At 38.4% G+C, this 12795-nt stretch overlaps 1 protein-coding gene across 4 annotated transcripts in view; it reads right to left on the reverse strand.

Annotated features, from left to right (window-relative positions):
* FABP6 (fatty acid binding protein 6) overlaps positions 1-12795 on the reverse strand; it is a gene marked incomplete at its 5' end in the record, with an annotated part of 46154 nt that overhangs the window by 1024 nt on the left and 32335 nt on the right. For 3 of the 4 annotated variants that reach the window (XM_082489887.1, XM_082489885.1, XM_082489884.1), the window contains 2 exons: positions 1878-2053; positions 2554-2658. In XM_082489887.1, coding sequence (XP_082346013.1) covers positions 1878-2053; positions 2554-2658 — 281 coding nt within the window. Of the gene's footprint in view, positions 1-1877; positions 2054-2553; positions 2659-4890; positions 4934-12795 lie in introns of those variants that run through there. The other variant, XM_082489886.1, reaches the window with a different exon arrangement.

The following is a 12795-nucleotide window of genomic DNA, read 5'->3' on the forward strand; positions in this document are numbered from 1 at the left end:
TTCCCTGCAGTTACTGGCATTTATATTATCAGATACACTGTAAACATCTGTACACCTGATGCCTAAAGTTTTTACTTTTAAAAAAGTAGAAGTTATTTGCTTCATGAACAAGATTAAAATCCTTGTGCTTTAGTTCTTAAATGTTCACAATTTAAGTAAAAGAAAGTTCATTTAACAATACATGCAAGTTCCATATCTACACAATATTCATTCATAGCTCTAAAAATGATCCGACTACAGACTATGTTTCTCATTCAGTGAGAGTGTTTTATGTGGTTCTCTTGTTTCGACAGTGAAGCAAAAGGCATGATTGTGTGAGTTAGTTAATTTTGAAGTAGCATTCTCAGATACTAATAACCTGCCTGCAAGCAACACAAAAATCACTATAGACAAGTGATGTGAATCTTTACCCTAGATACTGAGTTTCATACCTCTAACTACACTGGAATTCATCTTGCTTATTTAAGCATAGGTGAGCATGACTGCACAGTCTGCAGTCACACCTTTATACTATTATATGTAACAAGTGCTGTGAGTGCTTCTGTACGGAAGAAGTATGCCAGGATGCTACTATGAAGATCACAAACACTACAGCAGCTCAGCTGACCGCCGAAACTAGACATGTAGTTCCATCACACAATCAGTCTTGTGTGTATAACTAGTCAGTTGCCTATGCTTTTAGTAATAAAGACAGATGAGCCAGTCATATTTAGAGGAGAAAAAAAGTAATTTGCAAAATGAAGAGATGAGCGAACATTTTTTCCACATACATCAAGCCATCTTACTGGTTCATGTATTGTTTAGTGACGCTGTACTAAAAGGCAGTAGTTTCTCTGCTGAGAGTCATTTACTCTGCCTCCATCTTTGGCTATGTAATAGGCTTTGGACTGCTGAAGTGCCCAGGGCCAAAAATAAGAGAATGGAATTTGTAATATTTCAAAATTGTTAAGTTTGCATTAAACTGACCATGTCTTATTCTGTTAGGTTTCACAAAGATTTCTCAAAGCCAAAGACATGTTTTTTTTCCTGTCATAATCAGAAAGGTATGACTAAAAAAGCATTCTAGAAATCATGCAATGCTATTGCTATTCTCAGTTTGTCACAGCTCCCTGACGCAGTTGCTCGTTTTCCTGTCTCTTCAATATGTATAAAGCATTTATCCAGCCTTCTATTGTAGGGTTCTGAACACCTCAAAACGCAGAGTTTAGCTGCCCCAAACTGTCTTAGCCCTTTAAATAGATGAGATATGAATAAGGTAAGTAAAGCAACCATTTTACAGCAGGATTTGTATCCAGATTTTGTCCATGACAGGAGCAGGTCAATATTGTGTAATCTTCCGTCTCGCTAGAGGCTGCTTCAGTTGCAACTTGCTCTGTACTTCCAACAGCAAGGAGAATACAGAGATTATTTTTTCCCCCCTCACTTTACACAATCTTTTGTTTAAAGCTCAGGCACAGGTGATTTCAAAAGGTGAGCACTGCTGATGGGCATAGGCAGAGCTAAGCATGACGGGCATAGCACTCCCCGCAGAGCGTGCTGCAGTTGCTGTATGGTGCTGGACAATGACATAGCTGCCAATCAGCTCTTTAGAGTTTTAAGGAGCATTTTGTTTGCTTAAGCTGTGACACCAGTAGATGCTTGACACTCTACCCTCGTTCTTTATTAGTACATACAGTTCTGAAGCTCTAGCTTACTTTAAAATCAGATTTAGATATTTTGCTAGGGGCATCAAGAAATAGGGGAAAAATTACTTGTTTCTAAGCTATGGCAGGTGAAAAAAACAATTTAAGGAAAATGACCCTGAGACAGATTTGATTTGCACCGTAAATTAAAAAACAACTGCGACAGTGTAGAACTTAAGAGCTATATTAATTTACCTTGAACTTTTTACCACCCATTGTCTCCATCTCTGCTTCCTTGCCAATTGTGAATGTGTTGGTCGTGGTGCGGCCTCCTGGGAAATGCTGTGTCCAGGTGAAGTCATTTCCATTCTGCACCACCTCAGTGACTATTTTGCAATTCCTTCCCATTTCAATCTTGTCACTAGGGAGACCTTAATCAATAGAAACATACAGTTTATCAAACTTAATAGCCTACTAGTTGTATTTGAATTTAGGCATACTAATGGTATGTTTGTTCTCAGGCATTGATATCTGAGCATCTGATTTGTTGGTTTTTTCTTTTTCTTTTTTTTTACAGCAGTATCAAAGATCTGAGTTTAAATTACTGGTATAAAGGAAGATATAGGTACATCAATGCATTTGCTAAAATAGTAAGTTTTGGTCTTGCATTTTTTTCCCTAAGAAAAGATACACAGAATAAATGTACAGATACAAAGTATATATAAATATTCCCTTCTACTTAATCTACACATGCAGATGCTTGGACTTCTTGAAGAATGAAAACTGAATCTCCTTGCTGAAATGCAGAGCACTCCTAGCAGTTTTAGCCCCTGTTGATCTCAGCACATTTCATTAAAAAAAGCTTTTTCTTTTTATAAGTATTTTTAACTAATTTATAATCTTTAAGACTTACACCCCAAGACATACTTACCAATCTTCGTCACAAAGGCATCATAGTTCTCATCGCCTTCAAATTCGTATTTGCCTGCGAATGCCATGTTGCCCTGGTGATGCGGCTGGTAGAGCAGAAAAGCAGCTGGAACAAAGAGGAATGGATAAGTGCAGATGGCTTGAGGCCTTTGTTTTTATAAACCAGCCCAAGCTGTTCAGCCCACCTATACCCACACCCCTTGGAAATATACTTTTATGATCTATGTGAGTCACCAGCATGGATGCCATTGACCTGTATGAAAATCAAGGTTATAATTCAATTATACGTCCCTGACAATAATCTAGAGATCAGCAGAAATCAAGGACAAAGGTTCAGGTTTCGTTTTAGTGCATATTTAAACAAAGTGATGTATTTTAAATTTCAAGATTCCACTGATTTTGCATTCAGGATGGAATAATGGTAAAATACGTTATAATGAAACATGGAGAAAATGGCTTCAAAACAGTGTCCTGAAATCACAGCCTTCCTCTATTTGGAAGCATACCCTGTAGTAGTTAAAATACAAAAATAAGAAACAAACTGCACAGATTCCTAAGTAATTTGGTAGGGTATGGGCAATGACAATGATTCTTGATAAATTACTGTACCTGCACATGCTTTACCTTATCTCCACATGGAAAAAAGAATTATGAAATATTTCACACTACATGAACGTAAAGTACATTAGATTAGTCCATGGTACCATGTTCCCATACCTTATTTAATATCAAGAGACAATTAGTACTTTGTATTGCTTAGCAAGTGTTTGCACAAAGTACAAGAAATACACTTATTTTGGAAAAGCAGAGCTCTGATTTATGTAAGATAACCATATGTTATAACTCAGGGAGTCTGCTGGGTAATTTAGAATGCACACAGGAGATGTCCTATGCCTAATGAATCCACTGCCACACACAGATAGCAGGGTAGGAAATTTCCAGCTGCTGAGTACTGGCATTGCTCCACTGGCTGAGGATACAAACAATTTTTAACCTGAACAAAAACATTCCTAGGATTTACGTAAAAATGGTATTGTAGACTGGAATTTTATTTTGTTTAATTAAAGAAATAAATTTGGGAAGGAACGGGATATAAAAGTCTGGAGAAATATATAACAGTGTTCAACAAGTTTTTCTGTATGCAAAGTGGGTTCCATTTCTTAAATGCAATTAATTTAATCCCACCTGCTAATGCAAGAACATGTCTATTTAGAGTCAAGAAACTGATCAGAAGAAGAACAGAAACATAGGCTGGGTGATTAAAAACATGGAAGACAAAGGTCCACTGAACTCCACCACTGCTCTCCTTGGTATACTTTCAAATTAATGCATTCTGTGTAACCATTTCTGTATTTCCAATTAATAGACTTATCCATACTCCACTCTGTCAGAGAATGAGACAAACTTCAGTAATGGGATGAAAATCAGTAAAATGTTAAATATCATAAATCATGGTATATCATGACTGTAAAACTATACAAATTAGAAGGATTGCTACATCTAACAGTTTTATTACTGATAACATTGTCTTTTAGTTCACACAGTCAGTTGTACACTCCCTCAGCCTGGGCTCTAAATCCTGCATGTTGGAGAGTGTTGTGTAGTTTGCAAGCTGTTCTACTGAGTTGAGACAGAACGGTGCCTCTTTACGAATTCTGCCTCCTACGGGCCCTCTCTCGTATGGTCAGTGGCTGTGTCTTGACGTAGCCTCACAGATTCAGGACTGGATGTAGATTATGTCATAGCATAAAATGCAAGAGGAGCTAGAAATAAGACAGCCTGTATGCAACTATTTTGTCACAGCATAGCAGTGTGCACAATAACTCCTTAAATTAGTATCTGTCAGAGGGGGTTAAGATTATATTAAACTTGAACATATTTGCTATATATGCATACATACTTAATGGCTTATTACTTGTCAGGGTATGTTGCAACTCAATGAAAAAAATCCTCTCTGATTTGTTTAAATTTTTTATTTTATTTACTAAGCTGCTTTCTTTCATGCAAAGCCTCTGCTCTCTGTAAGTTATACAGCCTTTAAACCAAATACAGAATATGCAGGGCATATGGGGTTTGAATAGGAAAACATCTCCTGTCTTAGGAAAATTTTTGCACTTTCAAAACTTTTCCTTACAGGGGAAAAATGAGAGGGATTCCAGAATAATACACTGACTGAAATGTGAAAAGTCTAAATCAGGAGAGAAGGGGACTTCTAATGGAAAAGAATTTTCTGACCAGAAAAATCTTCAGAAAATTCTGAGTCAGTTTATGACTCATGTTTTGTTACCTCATATTTATTAGTTCGGAGTTTATATTATTTCTGTTTTTTTTTTTTTACCTACTTCCTCTTCTGAAGTCTAAGAGAAAGTATCTTCAAAATCTTACATCTTCTTATGAAAGAAGACATAAAACTTTCAAATGGAGATGTGGTTTTTGAAGTCGACAACAATCCTTTTAAAACTATTTATTTTGCTGTATGTTCCTGGCAGGAAAGCAGTTTTCTAGAACAGATGCAGAAAGTGAACAATAGTGAAGCATAACAAAATCATGGTCAATTTGTAAAATAAAAATGGGACAACTGTCCTCAGAATTACTGCCTTCCACCCCTAACCCTTCACTCTCCCCATATTTACTCAGCTTTAAATTGTACCATGCTGTGCAGTGGCTGACTATATTGTGCTGGAGTTCATGATGCCACAAAAGCCGTACCATCTGCTGTCTGCATGCAATTAAAAGGATGTCTCCATATTTGAAAGAGAAGAGAGCCATATACCTTCCCTCTGTGAATATTCTCCATGTCCTGTGATTAGCATTCAAAACACAGGGATGTGGAAGAAAAGTATGAAACTGGCAGTATCTGTATCAATTACAAACACATAAGATTTAGGGAAGGAACAGAGAAACTTGTTTCAACACCAGTGTTTCCTTCCCACTTTTGATTTAAAAGTGTCTGTAAAATGATTCTGACTGTCCTGCAACCATATTTGACAATTTGTTTGTTAATTAAAACTCCTACAGCTTAATCCCAAGATTGCTGAACTCAATGACCAATTGTGCAGGAGCAGACAACTGAAAAGGGAACTTTCTTTATCAGCTGGACCCAGATGCTTAGGCCTTATCTATATAAAGAAAAACAGCATTAGCATGGAAAACAATTAAGTGGTCTCACATACATAGAAGCCTCAGTTTTTATTGCTATGGTATTGTAAAGCTAAGTAGATACCACTTAAGCTACAACAGTGTAAACTCTATGCTGTCAATAGAGGCAAAAGCTCTAGTAATTTCAGTCATCCATAGATTCAAGAATACCATTTAGAGGAAAGCATCATCAAGCCTATTTCATACGTGAGAAAGCTGAAACACTGAGAAAAAGTGACCTATCAAAGTTTACGATATAGTGAATGGATGATGCAGCCAGTAAGAAATCTTAAGTCCAGGAATTAGCCCAGTGTCTGGATGGCACATTAAATGTTCTTATAATAAACAAGTCCTTAGAAGCAAAGAGCTCTGAGCAACCATTTACTTTCAGTCACCCAGGGAGTTTTACACTTGTTCCACAGATGGGCTGTGGGAATCTTTACAGCTGCTTAGCACACCTGACTGAGCAAGTCCCTAGTTAAGATTGTTGCCATCTCCGTGTGGCTCTGTGTATACTGAAAGATAACCAGTGCCCAGCCCCAACTGTGCTTTTGGAGACTGGGTGACCAGTGAGAATGTCCTCAGGTTAGCTGAGCGCTGAAGGCCTCCATCTTGCACTAGGCTCTCAGTGTTCCAGACAGACATGCACAACCTTGTGAAGAAGGTAAATGAACTCAAGCCATAAACTCTTCTGTTTACATAAAACTTATGGGACAATACCACTGGTCTAGTAACACCACATAGACCTTGGAAGACAGATCAAACTGGATAAGAAAAACGCCACAGTTCTGTGAAACAGGAAAAAGATAATCAGATTATATGAACAGTCCTTGAGCGTTTATGTTCTCTCTCTCTCTCTAAAGATCAAATTATATTGGCAGCTTTCTTGTGATGAGATATAAAAATGCTGACATCTGAACAACTATATAGTACTTAGAGCTTGCCTGCAGTGGGAATATGGTGGGCACAGAGCCAGCATGTAGTACAGTAAATTACCAATGAATAACTATTTGACTGGGTGGGTCACTCTTGCCACACACTAGGTATGAGTTTATTCACCTCCAAGGAGCTGTACGCTACACTGTACATGAGAGTCCCAGAGTAGGTTACAACCTACAATTCAAACAATAAAGGTAAGTGTTAATGAATGTGCTTGCTCTGCCTGGCTGCTCAGGATCAGAATCAGTTCAGAACAAGTTTTGAGCAAATGTGCCATCATCTGTACCCGTCTGTGCAGAGGAGTTTTTAATGTGCATTGTGAATTTGAGCCCGTGTTTCTGCTCCCTTATTCTGAAATAAATCCTTAGTTTAATGAAATTCAATAGTGCCTTGGAGAATGAAGAATTTAATTAAGTAGTCTTCCAAATACTGAGTCAGGACAATGTTTATTCCAAGAATGAAGGAATGGAGGCCCTCGGAATTTACTGAAGTTACAGTCACTTGCACAATTGCTAAGGTTAGCCATCCAAGTCCCTATTTCTTCAGTTTCAGCTAAAACCAGCATCCATTTAATGACCTTACACTTTGCATTTACCAATATTCATTATTTTCCTGCCTCTTCAGAGCTGTGAGCATGTGACGTTGCTTTTGTATACCTCTACATCAGCACTTCATCCTTGGTGGGCCAGTTATTGAACTAAATGTTGCAGAGAACTCCAGAATTATCCAGTAGAAAAAGAATAAATTAAAACAAAATTATCTATGTCTATGTATACATGTATTTTAAATACATTACATGTATTTAATCCATTCCAAGTACTACAATATAGAGCCTGCACACTGCTGGTTATGTTATACTTCTGCTTAAAAGAACTCAGTTCAAATCCAACTGAATTAACAGCTATAACTGAACCAGTGGAAAAATAAAAGATATTTCCCTGGCACAAGGTGAGACTCGTAACAGAGAAAGACACAAGAATAAAAAGCTTCAGGTGTAAAAGCTGAAAACAGCTTTCAGAAAGTGGCCATTATCTTCAGTGTACTTGGCACTATCTATCACTTTTGATGGAGAAAGATGCAGCTGTTCTTCATGTAGGTCAAAGAAAATATCATTATTCTATAGGAGACTGTTTCTGCCATCTGGTGGCCAACTGTCAGGGCCCGTATGCCAGGCAGCCCCCACCTCACCAATGTAAACCCCTGACTTCAGTTAGAGCATGCAACCAGCCCCATGCCACAGCTGAATGTCCAAGATGAATCGCCAATCCTCTCATTCTGTAACTGTAAAAAAATAAATAAAATTCCCCCCCAAGCTGGTTATAATCAGCTCGATAAGAGTCGTGTTAAATGCATCATTTATATGTATATAATATATAAAATACATCAGTATTTATAGAAGCAATTATCTTCATATGTTTCATTTTGGGACACAGTTCTAAATGAAGATGATTTCCTAAGCATTGGTTTATGGCATCACTGACACATCATACAGCATGAGCCTTTGCTTAAACACAAATATGTTTGTATTGCTATCTTGGCAATCAATAAGACACAGGACTGTCTCATACAAATGTAATTAAACATTATAGATCAGAGGCCAAATGCTGGCTCCCCTGAATCCAGTGTGAATCATCTACAGTTGAACTAACACTTCAACATAATTTAATTAATCTAACTTTACATGCAAATGCTATTTGCTGGCATTTGTGAAACCCACTGAGTGGATTCAGCTGTCACAAAGAAACACAAATAAGGGTGTGCACGCTTAGATATAGCAGCGCTGTTTGAAGACAGAATGCAAGGAAATGGAATAACCTTATTCCACGGGGTCTAAGGTCCACAGGCTTTCTACACTGAATTTGTCTGAGTGGGGAAAAAAACACCAAACAATCCAAAAACATGCATTCAGTTGTTCTTTCCTAACTTTGAAACTTGTGTCACTGATCTAACATCAACACATAGTAAACCCCACATTTGAATGTATGTTGTTGGGACTATGGGCAGGAATCAAACCGCCAGTTGCAATAAGAAGTTATGGAGAAAAGCTCAACACTGTATTTGAACTTATCAGGATGATGTGAGTTGCAACTGTGTGGCTGTTGTAGACAGTTAGCATGAATAAGTTGTCAAAGAAGTAAAACTCTTGTGAAAGCTTATACCCAAAGGAAAAGTTCATCTAAAGTGAGCAGTTAATTCCCTCTGTCTCAGCTACCTCTGATATGCAAAACAGCTGAGTCTTCAAATGCTGGTAGGAACAGAGGGAACTTTCAAGAACCAAATCAAAGGCCTTGGATATCTTTACTTTCAGAATTTACTTGCCACAAAATGATAAACAGAATGCTTTTGCATTCTTTTTGTCATGTTGGAGTCACCCTGCCCTTGAATGTCTCCTACCATGCTTTAAAGTTGATTAACCTTTCAGATGTGTTGTATAAAGCCAACTGAGATACACTCAAAGACAAAATGGAGATAAGGAAAGTAATTCCATTAGTGGATGAACTAGGCTGAGTGACTATCTTTGAAGTGCTTTTAGAACTGGAATGCAATTGAACAAGGAGTACAGGTTCAAAATAAAAGTAGGAACTCTCTAGTGAGCAGAAAGTTACACTTAACGATTCTTTCTGAATGAAACTTCATCAGGAAAGCTTGTAAATTCTTAAAACAGCTGTATCTGATGATTATTCAGCAACCCTCCAAAGTAAATGGCTAATGATTATTAATTCCTTTGGTATTCAGAGTAATCATTCATAATGAATTCAGAATGAACTCATTTGGTGTTAATGTAACATGTAGTTCCATGGGAGTCCTGTTATAATGTTGCCTTATTAAGTATCCATTTAGCATAGTACTAGGTGTTACTATTCTAAACCCATAAGCAGTAGAAAAAGTAATTACCAAAATGTGGCTGAATTATTGAAAGCTAATCCTTGTACAGAGTCCAAATATTTAACAGAAATGCACCAGCCAGCTCTACATGACTTCTACAGGAGACACAATACAGACTCTGTCCTTACCCTAGATGTGATGTTCTGATGGTTAAGATCTGCCTAAAAAAAGCAGGAAAGAACGAACCCTACCAGAGCTCAGAGATAGAAACATCTGCAGGGGAGGAAGACACAGATCTTAAAAAAATCCAGTATTTTGGGGACTCCCTAAAAGGAAATTTGATTATTTCCTGCCACAACGCTCTATCAGGAAAACTTTCAGTCTGTTTGGATCTCCAGAAAGGTAGCTCCCAGACAGCAACATAACCAAGTGATTCATTCAAGCTGTACAAGCCGACATAGCTTCTGTAGGAAATATTTGGTTCTGCTGCTCCTGACTGGTGTTCCTGATCTTTGAGTGCTACCTCAACTGGACTGCTGAGGTCTCATTTGGGCAACTAAAAAGACAGAAAACTAAACCTAAGGGAAAAAATAAGAAAAAAACCCAAGTGCTTAGTTTTCAGGTGGTTTCATCAGTTTTCAGCTGATTTGGTTCTCAGAACTGTCTCAATTGCATGGTCAGGTCCTGCCAGTACAACAGGGAGGTACAAGAGAGGAGGGGAAGACAATAGCACGATCATCAACAACATGTAGCCCTTTCATTGGCCTAGCGGTTACTGTAAACCACAGAGAGATGGAGAGCAGCCTCAGGATATGACAGTGCTGCTTTAATTGCTCAAGTGATTCCTAGCTGTTCTTGAGCCACCTCCTGCCTTACGCTGGCACAACCGTTTATGCAGCAGTGTAGCACCCAGAGCGAGAGCCTGATTTGAATTAAAAATACCAAAATAAAAAGGTATTTTTCAGCTGGATTAATGCTCTGATCCAGTTCTTTGCATGATTGCACAAAGATGCAAAGATGTACTGGCATAACGGAAGTATTGGCATGGAGAAGGGAACAAGCAGCTGGTGGAATATCAGTGCGAGGTGCCTATGCCACGGAAAAATTCTCACTGTAATCATGGTTTGAGTTATACTTTATGATCTATATTAAAAGAATAAAGAAGTCCAAACTGATAATTGTAAACAAGGCTCTGGAGAGGAAAAGCAGAAATACACTCATGCTAATTGAGCTAGTGATGTGTGCCTAGTTCAGGTTCACTGAACAAGTTTCCTGTAAGCTGAAGGCTCAGTACAAATTCTCTGAACTCATTATTTCGTATTGTGTCTCCAGAGCCCAAGGCCCAAGTAAATCAAACCAGCACTCCTGGACTCAGAAGCACCAAAACAAAGAACTGGGAGGGACATCTCTGTTATCATTTCAGTCTCTTCTAGAATGGATAGCACTCTACGCAATTTCTTGTCTTTGTTACTGTAGCAAGCAATTTACTCCCTGTTATGTAAAAACCTTCTTTTAATTTCTAGTTTAAATTGATGCATGATTATTCTAAGCCTGTTCATACTTGTGCCAGCATTTCCCCTTCTCTTAAGTAGAACTTCTTTCTTTGAGTCTACTCCAAAGTCCTTTAGAAAGCAATTACATCTTCTTTGTTTCCAGAGTAAATAAATTGGGCTAAAGCATGCTGGACTCTGTTAGAGACTTCTACAATGACAGATTTTCTTCCTCTTATCATCCATGTATTCCTCTGCACTTACTCCAATTTCAGATAACCTTTTTGGAACAGAGGTGACTGGGACCTATAACGTTTTCCAGCTCAACAACAGGTTTCACTGGTACATTCCCCACCTTTTAAACTAATGTTTTGGTTTTACAGTAAGATTGATACCAGCAACTTCTTGTTAATCTAATTGTTCTTTTTTTTTTGCTTCATTATTTTTCTCTTTAATTTACACCCAATATTATCAATTGCATCCAATTCAATGGTAATTGGGACTGATAGCTGATCTTTGAGTTTTAGTAACGACTACAACAGAAGACTTGACGATTTTTTTTATGCCAGTTTTGACTCATGTAATCTGAAAATGCACAGAAAAACTAATTTTGGCTACTATCAATTAGGCTCACACAAAACTGTAGAGATTTCTTTGAAATATGACCTTTGGACTAAAAGCCACTATGGAACATTTTGAACCTCAATGGTTTTAGTCTAATACAGACAATTTTTAAAAAGTTGCTAAAATGAAAGATGTAATTCAACCTTATCTGTCCAGTCTTCTGGTAATAGTAAACTGTGTTAAATATACTACCTCTACATATTTCTGTGTGTCATATCTTTATACTAGAAGTCCCTAATAGAAAGTAACTATAGAACCATAGAATGATTTAGGTTGGATGGGATCTTAAAGATTATCTAATTCCAACCCCCCTGCCATGGTCAGGGATGCCTCCCACCAGACCAGGTTGCTCAAAGCCCCGTCCAACCTGGCCTTGAACACTTACAGGGATGGGGCCTCCACAACTTCCGTGGGTGATCTGTTCCAGTGCCTCACCACCCTCATAGTGAAAAATTTCTTCCTGATATCTAATCTAAATCTACACTCTTCCACTTTGAAACCACTCCCCCTCATCCTATCACTACATGCCCTTGTAAAAAGTCCCTCTCCAGCTTTCCTGTAAGGCCCCCTTTAAGTACTAGAATGCTGCTATAAGGTGTCCCCAGAGCCTTCTCCAGGCTGAACAACTGCAACTGTCTCAGCCTGTCCTCATAGGAGAGGTGCTCCAGCCCTCTGATCATCTTCACGGCCTCCTCTGGACTCACTCCAACAGGTCCATATTCCTTTTATGTTAGGGTCTCCAGAGTGGGACACAGTACTCCAGGTGGGGTCTCACAAGAGTGGAGTAGAGGGACAGAATCCCCTCCCTCGCCCTGCTGGCCATGCTGCTTTTGATGCAGCCTAGGATGCGGTTGGCTTTCTGGGTTGTGAGTGCACATTGCTGGCTCATGTTGAGCTTCTCATCCACCAGCACCCCCAAGTCCTTCTCCTCAGGGCTGCTCTCAAGCCATTCTCTGTTTATAGTTCTAATAAAATTAGTAACTGACAACCCCCAAGACATGAATCATTACAACTACTCTTTTGGACTTTTCTGGCCAAAACCCAATAGTCATCTCCCCTTTATCTACCTAGTTCATGTGATGTGTTGTAAAGATTTTATTACTTGATAGTACCTATATGATTGTACTTGCTGACACATCAGGACAACATAGCTCCAAATGGGAGCTTATCTTCTAGTCTAATTTGGAGACTTCCATCATGTGGCTGTGGTCTTATAAACAATCCTC

The sequence above is a fragment of the Vanellus vanellus genome (assembly GCF_965231255.1).
Source record: "Vanellus vanellus genome assembly, chromosome: 13".
Classification (NCBI taxonomy): Eukaryota; Metazoa; Chordata; class Aves; order Charadriiformes; family Charadriidae; genus Vanellus; species Vanellus vanellus.